The sequence below is a fragment of the Cyrtonyx montezumae genome, unplaced genomic scaffold (assembly GCF_038088225.1).
Source record: "Cyrtonyx montezumae isolate F1298 unplaced genomic scaffold, pur_monq_1.0 scaffold_17, whole genome shotgun sequence".
In the NCBI taxonomy this organism is placed as follows: Eukaryota; Metazoa; Chordata; class Aves; order Galliformes; family Odontophoridae; genus Cyrtonyx; species Cyrtonyx montezumae.
Genome location: NW_027071903.1, coordinates 19,885,565 through 19,898,031, shown reverse-complemented (window position 1 = coordinate 19,898,031; position 12,467 = coordinate 19,885,565). Strand labels below are relative to the sequence as shown.

Genomic DNA, 12,467 nt, shown 5'->3' with positions numbered 1-12,467 from the left:
TCCCCAAATGCCACCGCCTCCAAGGAGGGGAACGCCTGGCAGCGGGGCACTGCCCGAGCAACCCGTGGTGTGGTGAATGCAGGGACGGTGCGGAGCAGGGGAACAGAGAGCCGGTGCTGGCAGCACCTGGAGGTGCAGAGCATCTCATCTCAGCCTGGCATTTGCATGGGTTTTCTCAGCTCAGCTCGTTGAGGCATAAGTGTGAAAATCTGAAAAAGAGAAGGAACTCTAATAATAACGACGGGAGGAATGACAAACCCACCCCACTCCTGCCAGCCCTGGTGCCATGCCTGGGGACGCTGCGTCCATCCGTGGCCCCGTACCAAGCTCTGTCCTCGTCCCTCGCGTGCCACGGGGTGTGGACGGCTGTCGGAAAGGCGGTGTTGGGAGGCCCCCTGCTTCCCGGCAGCGCATAGCACCGCCGCTGTGCGGCACGACCAAGGCAAAGTCCCCCTCTCGTGCACCAGACAATGCCAGGAATTATCCCGGAGCGTTGGCACCGAACGCACGGTGCCCTGAACTTCAGTGGGGCTTTAACTGTGTGCGTGTGGGGAGGGGGGAAAAAGAACTGAAAACAGCATTGAGCGCTCTCAGCCTGTCTTTTGTCCTCCGTTTTTATTTTCTCTTTCCTGGACGCGTTCAGCTCCCCGGCTTTGTCTGTGTTGCTGAAGTGCTATTAACATCGATGGCATCGCTGAAATAGCCGTCATAATAGGAGGCATCGATCCGCGCTGGGGAAGGCCCGAGCTGCGCTCAGAGGGGCTGCATTCCTCGTGTGCCAGGAGTGGGCAGCCGGCGGGTGGGCAGCGGCACTGCCGGCTGATTCAGACGCAGCTTGCAAGCTGGTAGTGCCCACCCCCTGTTTGTTCCCAGAGCGGGAGCATCGCTGCTGCTCTGCAAACCCTGGGGGAGCAGCAGCACGGGGTTTGCCCTGAGCTCATCTCCAGGGGAGGGATGGCTGCCCACCAAGGGCGCCTGTCTGCGGGAATCCCCACCCCTGCGCTCAGTTAATGGCTCGTGGGGAAAGGCCAAGCCATCCTCTTCCTCAAAAGCTCCCACAGGACGGAAGGGCTTCCCGAGGGAAGGCTCCTGGGGCACAGGGTGGGGTGCTCAGCCCCACACTGAGGGCTCTGCTGTGGGTTCCGGGCGCAGCTGCCTCGCACACACGCGGGACGGAGCGGGGAGCTCCCTGGGAGGGCCCTGCCGAGAGGGGAAAGCGCACGTCGGGAGCAAAGTCGGTGTTCGCTGTCACCGGGGAAATCGGCCTTCGAGGGAAGAGGGGCCGATGCCCACCGGGGCAGGGTTGACCCCGCGGGCAGAGCGCGGAAATCCGTGCGCTGCGTGCCGGCCCCCGGGGATCGGCAGCTCCCAGCCCCGCGCCCCATAGCCCCATAGGAAAAGAGGAGCAGAGCTCCGGGCACGGGCGACGCGCGGCTCCGGGCGCTGCCCCGCGGCGTGCCACGGCCCCGACCCCAGGGGGCCGCCGCTCCCCGCACGGCGCTCCCGCAGCCCCGAACCCACCGCCCCTCTGCGCGGGGGAGGCGGCGGGAGGAGGGGACTGGCGGCGGCTCCGCACCGACCCGCTCTGCTCCGCGCACCGCCCCGCGTCCGCCGCCGGCTCCTCCCGGAGGGGAGGCGGGGGCCGGCGCGGCGGCGGCGGCGGCGGCGGCGGCGGCGGCGGCGGCTGCTCCGGCTCCGGCAGCAGCCCCAGCCCCAGCCCGGCCGCGCCGAAGCAGAGCCGGAGCCCGGGCCGTGGCAGCCCCCGGCGGGGCCATGCCTCCGCCCCGCGCGGAGGGGAGGCCGCCGGCCGCGGTACGTCCGTAGGGCGGCCCCGCGGTTCCCCGTGCCGGAGCGGGGCCGGGGGCGACCGGAGCCGGGCGGACCCACGAAGCGGGAGCGCCGCCGCCTCCCGTGCGGCCGCTGCGGAGAGGGGGAGCTGCGTTACTGCAGGTGGAGATTTTGGCGGAGGGGGTGGGGGCCGGGGGAGATGCCATTTCTGACCGAAAGAGATCGCCGGCGAGGATGAGATGCAGGTAAGCGGGGAGGCGATGCCGGGAGGGAGCGGGCGCGGGGCTGCCGGGGACGGATAGTGGGGTGGGATGGGGGGGGGAGGAGGGGGTTCACGTACCCCGGGCCCCGCCGGTGGCCGCCCCCGCCGCCCCGCTCCTGCCGGGAGCCCATCTCGCTGCTCCCCCGGCCCCCCGCCCCGCCCTGCCCGCAGCCGCATCCCGAGGGGCAGCCCTCCCGCTCCCCGGATGGAGGAGCCGAGCCGCCCGGCAGCGGATTACACATGCAGGTGGGGTACGGTTGGGGCAGCGGCTCCCCGCCAGGGAGGGCTGCGGAGCCGGAGAGCGGCGGCGGCCCCAGCGTTGCCATCCGGGGCTGGGGCCGGGGAAACGCTCCGCCCGGCCCCGGGGAGCGGCCCGCAGGCGGGGGCCGGGGGGGGGGCGGATCGCGGAGCCCTGGGTCGCCATGGGGCCGCGGGGAGGTGACGGTGGGTGGGAGGGGTGGGGGGCTTCGGGGCAATCTGAAGCGATTCCCTCGCCCGGGTTCCGAATTGGAGAGGGAGCGGAATGTGTGTGTGTGTTGGGGGGGGGGAGGGTGCACGCTGACGGCGCTTCGCCCTCGGTTTGCGCCCTGCAGGAGGAGAAGGGGTTAATGATGAAGGGGCTCTCGGGGCAGGGGGGTACGGGCCCCGACCCCCCCCCCCCACCCCTTGTAGCCGCCTCTTGTTGCTCCGCTGCTGTCCGCGGACGATCGGATTTTTCACCTTGCGCTTCTCGAGTGCGGACAGCCCGGCGTGCGAGGCAGCGGCACGGCTGCTCCGGCGCTGGAGGTGCCACCTCCGGGCTGCTGAAGGGTTTGTGCCGGGAGGAGGGAGGGAGGGATGGACGTGCGGCAACTGCGTGCGGGCACCGTGCGAGCGGGTTTCCTCGCAGTGGGCTCAGCTGCCCCCAGCCCAGCGCTGCCCAGGCAGCCCTTCCCCTGCACACAGCCCTCCCCACGTCTCCCCCGGCAGCCGCAGAGCACCGGGGTACCCGGAGGGGTTCCCCTCCTGTCCCGGTGGCGGTGCCCGCAGCCGTGGGCTCTCGTGGGGCACGTGGGGCTCACGCGGGCGGAGGGAGGAGCTGCGGGAGCTCGGTCCGGGCACTTTGGTGGGGGGGTGTGTTACAAAGCAGGTGGTTATTCCTCCGTATAGGTTTTTGACGGCGTGACTTACTGCTCCTTTGCTTTCCTGCTTGAGACGGTCGCTGTCAGATGCCAAAGTTTGTACCGCACGCAGCAAGTGTAAAACCCTCTGACTCGAGCTTTCACTTCAGGGCTTGATAAATCACTCTGTAATATCGCCGCAATTACGGTGTAATTGCGGAGTAATCGCAGTCGCTGGGGCTCTGAAGGAAACGGAGCCCAGCGTGGCCCAGCGAGGACTGATGGGTGGATGTGTGGGTGCGGCTTTGGGGGGGTGCTGGTGTTGGCTATGGGGGCCCTCCCCGTGGTACAGCGCTGAGCCCCGCGTGTCCTGGTGGAGCAGGAACAGCTCAGGGTGGGCAAAAGGCCAGCGTGGCTGCGGTGGGGGCAGAGCAGCGGTCTGTGGACGCTTAACTCAAATCAAACAACCCGAGAAAAAGAAAGGGAGAAACCAACCGAAAGGCCATGGCCTCAATTTTCTCTCTCTCCCCACCTGGGGGAGGAGAAATTGGAGCTGTGGAGGGGGAATGGCCGCACGCAGAGCGCTCCGTGCCGCCGCCACGTGTCCCCACGTGCTGCTGAGGCTGCACCCCCACCTCGGAGCCGCCCTGCTCTGTCTGCCCACACTTCCAGCAGCCCCGTGAGGTCGGGGCGATGCCCAGCTGGCAGTGCCCCCGGAGCTGTGCAGCGGGGCCAGGACTTTGCTTTGGGATGCTGCACCCACTCGGTGCCCTGTGCCCACCCCGCAGTGCAGCACACCCACCCCACGCCCCAGCTCTGACTTACCTCGCTGGGACCCACAATTATTACGGGTCAGTTTCGTTGTTTTTTTGTTTTGTTTTGTTTTATCATTCCTGTTTTCTTCATCAGAATGCGTAACGTTAAATATCACTCTCGTAATTCCTGTTAATTTCATAACCAGCACCTTAATTGGATTGGTCTCCGATGGGGAATTCTCACCGCAGAGAGAAGCAGCAGTATTTCGGCGCGATCTGTTCTTCCAGCTCGTCGTGCAGATCGGAGACGGCGGGTGTGAAATGGGAAACAACCGATGCAGACCCAGGGGGTGAGGGGCAGAGCCCGGGCACGTGTAAGGATGCTGCTGGGTGCTCCTCCCTGCCCACGGGCTGTGCTGGCAACGGGCCCTGGGCCGGAGCTGCGATTTGCTTTGGGAAGCATGGAATCCTGCTGCCATTAGGTGCTGCCATTAGGCTTGATCGGCGCTCACTCTGTTTATCCTTTTCAATGGGAAAGGATACAGAAGCCGAACCGAAATGGAAACCCTGGCCTTGCGTTTCCCATTTAAATTTCCATGCGCCGCGTTTCCACGTGATTACTTTTGTTCTCACACACAGCCCGGAGTGCAGGCTCCGTGTTATTATCCCCACCGCTGGGGAGGAGGAGGAAGGGGCGGAAAGCATCGCGTTCAGCTCAGGCAGAACAAACTGAAGGCAGCTCCTGCCATGGGGACACATCCCATCACGTCCTGCAGCCACGGGGCCAGGCTGGGGGGGCACAGCCCGGTCCCACCCCGCGGTGCTGCCGCTGTAGGACAGGGCTCCGCCACAGCTCTGCGCTGTTTGTTTGTATCTAATATGTTTTATTGTTGGATGAAACAATAACAACAAATAGAGGGCCCCGAAGACAAGCCATAAATAATGCAGAAATCAAACAAGCGAGAAAGGGGAAAGAAAAAGGAATTCTGCGTGTGAAACCATCACAAAGAAAGCCAGGCTGGGAGGAGGGTTCTACTCTGCGTTCACCATTCACTCATGCTTTCCTTTACTCCTTTTTTTTCTCCATTTCTCTCTTCCTGGACGTTCCTGCAGCGCTGCGTTCGTTACTGTGTGAATGAAGTGATAACTGGGACAGGTGGTGATGTGGCTCATGGGAAAGCTCCAGGCAGGAGGTGGACAGGGGGGGCACAGCGATGCTCCTCTGCTCTGCAGTCAGCCCCTCCCAAAGGGTCGTGGGGCCGCTCGTTTGGGGCAGCAGTGTGAAAATATTGGGGCCAGTCCCAACCAGAGGTATATAAGCAGTTTCCCTGGAGCTGCGGGGCTGTGTCCTCTGAAGTCCTTCTGCTGTTATCCTAAAGGTTTCCGGGGGAAGTCGGCCTTTTTTTAGGGCATTGCGCTGGTTGTGGGTGTATTTTAGGATGAGGCGTGGGAACAGAAGCGGTGCTGTGAGTACGGGCTGACCTTAAATGAAACGTAATGGATGTGCCCACGGTCTCCAGCAGCAGCATCGCTCCGCAGGGCTGGGATACGCCTGGTTCCTGCTGGCTGTGGCCACGCAGCATCCGTGCCTCCATGCGGGGCTTCACCTTGGAGCAGGGCTGGGATGCAGGGGTGGTATCCTCAGGGCCTGCGGGACCCTGACTCTGCACAGCGAGGCGTGCTCTGGGCTGCACACTGCCCTGACCCCACAGCACCGAACGGGACGGCAGACGGGCTCTGACAGCTGCTGCTGTCCCATAAGGGCACGGCGAGGTGAGGCTCTGCCTTCCCAATGTCAGCGTGACCCTGGTGCCTCTCCCAGGAGATGCTGCTTCATTGCTCTGGTGCAGATGTTTCTGTAGTCCAAGGAGGTTTTTTTCCATCCCCCTCCACAGGTACATGCAGAGAAGCACAAAGCCCCTTGTGCTGCACCACAGCCCCCTTGGTCCTGATCCTGCCCGGTGCTCGCTGAGCTGGGTGCTGGGTGCCTGAAGCAGCCCGTGTCCCCAAAGCTGGGTCTCTCAGAGGGAAGGCTTGCTGCCATAAATAAAAGGAGAAGCCCCATTTGGTCAGCTGGTGTGCATCCTTGGACTGGGGAGGTGATTATCAGTGGGCTCTGGTGAGGCCTCACATTGAGTGCAGTGTTGGACATTGAGACATTGAGGCCCTGGAGCGTGTCCAGAGAGGGGAACGGACCTGTGAGGGGTCTGGAGCACAAGTGTGATGGGGAGAGGTTGAGGGAGCCAGGATGGGTCAGTGTGGAGAAGAGGGGGCTCAGGGAGACCTTATTGCCCTCCCTTGACAGGGGGTTGTGGTGAGCTGGGAGTCGGCCTCTGCTCCTGGAAAGTGATAGGATGAGAGGTGATGGCTTCAGATCGTGCCAAGGGGACATTCAGGTTGGGTGTCAGGAAGAACTTCTCAGACAGAGTGGTGCAGCACTGGCACAGCTGCCCAGGGAGGTGGTGCAGTCCCCATCCCTGGAGGTGTTCAGAGCCGTGGAGATGTGGCACTGAGGGACGTGGTCAGTGGGCACGGTGGGATGGGTCAGGGTTGGGCTGGATGATCTTGAAGGCCTTTGCCAACGTTGCCTCATGGTTCTGTGATCCTTCCCAGCCCAGCTCCTGCTGACCCAGCCCCATACATCTCCAAGGTGCTGCTCCCAGGATGACATCCCCCAGCAGACGCAGCACTGTCTGGCTGCAGGCAGCCCTTGGCCCAGCTGCAGTGGTTGGTGCACACAGTGAGGCTGACTTGCAGCCTGAGCTCCACGGTGCGCTGCACCTTCCCGTGCTCATTTATCTCCTGCTAGCTCAGGGCTCTGCACCCAAGGCATCCACAGCTGCCTTTGCAATTACTTATTGATCACTTGTCAGGATGTTTTCTTTGCTGATGGGTCACTGAAGCGTGTGCAGCCAAAGAGAGAAAAAAAAAAACACCTTGAAAAACGAGGGAGCAAAGGTGTGAGGAGGGCAGGCAGCTCTGCACAGCTGTGATCTCAGCAAGAGGGCCTCAGCAGAACCGCAGAGCCGATGGGATCTCCGTGCCAGCACCCCGATGACATAATGCCCGGGGGGGGCAATGGGGCCATCACACATTGGGTGGAAGAGCTGTAGCCCTGGGGAAGCCCCTTGGCTCAGCAGTCCCATGGGTTGGGAGCTGTGGGCACCTGGTGCCAGCCGGGCCGTGTCGGTGCCGGAAGGGGATTTGCATCTTGGATACTTCTTCGTGCTCTTTTACAGCCCCGGAGCAACTGCCACGGCGGATCAGGTTGCGGCGCACCTATTCCAGGCTCCGTCTCGGAGCAGCTGAAAGCAGATCCTGCAGCGCAGAGATCCTCCTGTGCAACCCCCGGGAGCACTGCTCCCAGTGGGGAGATGGGGCCATCCCACCTGGGGTGGGAGGGGGGAGGCAGAGGGAAGAGGGCGCGGATGTGCGGTGGATGCAGAGGGAGTGATGGAGAGAGGCGGAAATGGGCGCGGACGTGTTTGGCAAATTAAAGCTTCTCCCTTTGTTTTGCTGCTTTGCAGATAGCTACAGGAACACTTAGCGCAGAGCCCGGGGTCTGGATAAGCAACTCTTTTAGCAGCGGGAAAGGTTGTTAAATATTTATTTGTAAACCTGGAGTCTTTATCTCTAAAATGTAGTCAAGTTCAATAAAACTTGATTTAGCTGGAGCTGCTTCGAGGAGAGCGCCGGCTCCGAGGGCTGCATCCCAAAGACTCCGTGCAAAGGCGGTGGGGTCGGGCTGGTGGCTGTCCCCCTGCCCACACCCACAGCCCCACCTGCCCTCAGCCGTGCCCCCCAGCCCCGCTTTGCCCCCACGCACCGCAGGGCCCCGAGGATTTGGCTCGATGGCCTGCGTCGCTTGACGCTCTCGAAAGCATCTGGTTCAAGGGTGAACGTCTCACGCACTGTAATTTATGAATGCCAGGTGGGGTTAGTGCTGACGTGGGGGTTTTGCCGCTCGCTTGCTGTCAGCGCAGCGGATCGGTGCCGGGCACAGCAAGCAGGGCATGGCCGGGGCTGGGAGGGAGCAGCACCCCGTGTATGGGGGAACCCAGGCACACAGTGGGGCTCCTCTGTGACATCCCAGGCTCGCTTTCTCCAGGGATGTTCCTCCCGTGTCCGTCACCGCAGCGCACACCCCGCTCATGTCAGCAGCGCGGCCCTGGGCTGCGTTCACAGCGCGGCCCAGAATAGCATCTTTCCTCCCAGCTCAGCGGGTACTGCCGCATTTAGCACCGTGCCCGTGGGCCATCTGCGCCCCTCGGCAGCTTCCACACCCAACCCCCCCCCCCACCTCCCCCCAGCTTGGATGGGGCTGTGCCTCCGAGCTCCCGTCCCCAGCAGCAGGTGGCGAGGGTGGGCGCTGGATGCCGCGTTGCTGGGCACAATTTTTCCTTTGGTTTGCACGGATTTGATATTTGTCTGACACTGGTGATTCCAGCAGCTGCTCCCTTCTCATCGATTCACTCTTTATGTTGGTGCCAGAGGGCTGGTACTGGGCTCGTGCATCGCAGCCATCAGCCCCGATCCCAGCTGGGTACACGGGGTGCTGTGAGGTCAGGCAGGGTTCGGGGGCTGCCTTGCAGCACACCCGAGAGGGCTTCACCTACTGCACGGCCCAACGGGGGATTCCACAGTGCACAGCCCAGCCGGAGCTCAGCATGGCATGCCGAGGCCTGCTGGGCTCCAAGATGGCACTAGTGGATGGTTTTATACCCATCAGACCCTTAACCTTGCAAAGAAATGCTGAATTTATTTTTCTGCATCAAAACTTAACACCATCTAGCTCTATGAAATGATGCATATAAGCAGACACAATTAAAGTAACGCACAGAATGTGTACCAGACCCATAAATAGTGCTGCAGTAGGGAAAGTAATGGACAGTGTATGTAATGAGGGATATAAAGCAATGCAGCGATAGCCATAAATAGCATTGGTAGAAGAGATGCAGAGCCTACACATTACAATAGATATAAACAAAGTCCAGAGTAGCTGCTCATCTCATTTGTAACATTAATATGATTTGATTCCTCATAACAGCTTATACAGTAAGGAAAGGAACGGCACAGAGGTAGAGCAAGAGAGAACTTGTGCTTTCTGTCCTGATCCCAGCCACCAGTGCTCCTGGGACAGGCAGCTGAGGGCTTCACAGAGGGCCTGGGGCTGATCTGCTAAAGGAGCACAAAAACCAGGAATCAGGGAGCCTGGAAGAGTGCAGCCCTGAAACTGGCTGACCACGGGCTGTGTTTTGAGACCATCACTGAGGGATGCTGTATACGGTCAAGCACAAATTTCCCATGGTCTCCCAGTGTGTAAGGGGAGCTGGCCTCGTACAAGGACCCTCAATGTCTTAGATGCACAGGCACGACAGTCCCCATGTATGGGTGCTCAAAATGCACCTGGTGTCTTAGAGGCACCAGTATCTTAGAGGTGCACGTGCAGCAGTCCCTATGTAGGGGCACCCAAAGCATGCCCAGAGTCTTAGAGGCACCTTTGTGTAGGGCATGCACCACTGGGTAGGCGCATGCAGAGCACACCCTGTGTCTTAGAGGCGTGCTCACAACAGCCCCCTGATATGGTGTCCCATTTCTTGCCTGTGTGTGAGTAAAGCCTTCCCGTGGACGATGTGTGTGGTGATCCCACTCCTTGCAGTGTTCCAGCCCCACACTGGCCACTGACCGCTCTCATCTTGTATTTATTGAGGATTCTGGAGTCAGGGAGAAGCGCCGACGGAGTTCTCAACTTGTTAGGTGGTAGATAATGTCACCTTTACCGGGACGGTGAACCTTCCTCATTTCTGTGCCGTGTTTGCTCACCTCCACCTTTTCTCTTTCTCTGCCCCATGTTTTGCAGGTGAGAGATAGGATGTTAGCTGGGGAGGCGAGTATGCGCAGCCCAATCCTGGCCTGCTGGCAGCCAATTCTCCTCCTGATGCTGGGATCCATCCTGTCCGGCTCTGCCACGGGCTGCCCGCCCCGCTGCGAGTGCTCTGCCCAGGAGCGTGCTGTCCTGTGCCATCGGAAGCGATTCATGGTCGTCCCGGAGGGGATCCCAACCGAGACCAGGCAGCTGGACTTGGGTAAGAACCGCATCAAGACACTCAACCAGGATGAATTTGCCAACTACCCTCACCTTGAAGAGCTGGAGCTAAACGAGAACATTATCAGTGCCATTGAACCTGGGGCTTTCAACAACCTCTTCAACCTCAGGACGCTGGGGCTCAGGAGTAACAGACTCAAGCTGATCCCCTTGGGGGTGTTTACTGGACTCAGCAACCTTACCAAGCTAGACATTAGTGAGAACAAAATTGTGATCCTCCTAGACTACATGTTCCAGGACTTGTACAACCTGAAGTCTTTGGAGGTAGGGGACAATGACCTTGTCTACATTTCCCATCGGGCCTTCAGCGGCCTCAACAGCCTGGAGCAGCTGACCCTGGAGAAATGCAACCTGACCTCCATCCCCACAGAGGCCCTGTCCCACCTGCACGGCTTGATTGTGCTGCGGCTGCGCCACCTGAACATCAATGCCATCCGGGATTACTCATTCAAGAGGCTGTACAGGCTAAAGGTCCTCGAGATCTCACACTGGCCCTACTTGGATACCATGACATCCAACTGCCTCTACGGGTTGAACCTGACCTCCCTGTCCATCACCCACTGCAACCTGACGTCCATCCCGTACGTGTCGGTGAGGCACTTGGTTTACCTCCGGTTCCTGAACCTGTCCTACAACCCCATTGTCACCATCGAGGGCTCCATGCTCCATGACCTGCTCAGGCTGCAGGAGATCCAGCTGGTGGGAGGGCAGCTCACCACGGTCGAGCCCTTTGCCTTCCGTGGCCTCAATTACCTGCGCATCCTGAACGTGTCAGGAAACTTGCTGACCACGCTGGAAGAGTCGGCCTTCCACTCGGTGGGCAACCTGGAGACGCTCATCCTCGACAACAACCCCTTAGCCTGCGACTGTCGGCTGCTGTGGGTTTTCCGACGGCGATGGAGGCTGAACTTCAACAAGCAGCAGCCCACCTGCTCTACCCCGGAGTTCGTCCAGGGCAAGGAGTTCAAAGACTTTCCTGACGTCCTCCTGCCCAACTACTTCACCTGCCGCCGAGCTCGGATACGGGACCGCAAACCTCAGCAGATCTTCGTGGACGAGGGCCACACGGTCCATTTTGTGTGTCGGGCAGACGGGGATCCACCACCCGCCATCATGTGGCTTTCTCCCCGGAAGCACCTCATCTCTACCAAAACCAACGGGCGGCTCACTGTCTTCCCTGACGGCACGCTGGAGGTGCGCTACGCCCAGATCCAGGACAACGGCACCTACCTATGCATTGCCAGCAACGCGGGTGGCAACGACACCATGCTGGCCCACCTGCACGTGCGCAGCTACTCCCCCGACTGGCCCCACCAGCCCAACAAGACCTTCGCGTTCATCTCCAACCAGCCCAACGAGAGCGATGCCAACAGCACACGTGCCACCGTGCCTTTTCCCTTTGACATCAAGACTCTCATCATCGCCACCACCATGGGCTTCATTTCTTTCCTGGGCGTCGTGCTCTTCTGTCTGGTGCTCCTCTTCCTGTGGAGCCGGGGGAAAGGCAACACCAAGCACAACATTGAAATCGAGTACGTGCCACGCAAGTCTGACGCGGGCATCAGCTCTGCCGATGCACCGCGCAAATTCAACATGAAAATGATTTAACCAGGCAACAATTTGCAAATAGAATTTTGCTTTTTTTCCTTTTTTTTTTTTAAAGAGAACATATGAACAAATAAAAATAATTTAAAAACATTGGTACAAACATACCGACCTCTCTCCTTCCACCACGCCCTCCGCCCCAGTCCAAACTCTCTGCACCCGCACCGTCACCACCTCTTTCTCCTCTTCTTCTTTATACCAGGAAAACATTCAGCCGATGTCTTCAGGACTCCTGTGTTTGTAAGGACTTTGTCTGATGGACTCTGGTGTCAGATATAATTCTGAGAGGGAAAAACAACAAGGGGGGGGGGGGAAATAAACTAAAAAAAAAAAGAAAAAAAAAGAAATAAAATCAATAAAAAGTTACAAACTTTCTTCTGTAACTTTGATTTCAATAATTATGAATTTTTATGAAAACTTGAAATAATAAAAAACCCTATTTCCTATAGATAGTTGGAATGCAAAATCTTGACTTCTGTATCTCTGGCGACTGCTCGGTTTGTCCCCTCTGGAGCTCTGGCCTCGGAGGAACTTTCCAGCACTCAGAACAGCCCCAGGCAGAGTGACTCTCCTGCTGACACCAAGAGCTCTTGCTGCCCAGAAAAGACACTTTCCATGGTGCCCTAGGCCCCACGCAGCGCACCCGGAGGAATTCAGCTGCTTTGCTGAGGACTGGTTGTATTTTGACAGCCGGGTCCCAAATGCCCATCTCAGTGGCGAGCTCGGCCTCAAAGCCCAGGGAAGCGGGGCCACATCTCTGATGTGTGTGAGCAGCACCCAGCAGGGCTGCCTGCCTGCCCTCTGCGTGCCAGGACTGGAAGCCCCAGTTCAGATGACAGTGGGACTGGGAT

The 12,467-nt window shown here is 59.8% G+C and overlaps 1 protein-coding gene across 3 annotated transcripts in view; it reads left to right on the top strand.

Annotated features, from left to right (window-relative positions):
- LINGO1 (leucine rich repeat and Ig domain containing 1) overlaps positions 1-11,918 on the top strand; it is a 35,512-nt gene extending 23,594 nt beyond the window's left edge. The window contains exons 1-2 of one of the 3 annotated variants that reach the window (XM_065733609.1): positions 1,969-2,033; positions 9,766-11,918. In XM_065733609.1, the coding sequence (XP_065589681.1) occupies positions 2,028-2,033; positions 9,766-11,619 (1,860 nt within the window). In that variant the 5' untranslated portion in view covers positions 1,969-2,027 and the 3' untranslated portion in view covers positions 11,620-11,918. Of the gene's footprint in view, positions 1-1,968; positions 2,034-2,836; positions 2,861-9,765 lie in introns of those variants that run through there. The other 2 variants (XM_065733610.1, XM_065733611.1) reach the window with 2 other exon arrangements.
- The last annotated feature ends 549 nt before the right edge of the window (positions 11,919-12,467 follow it).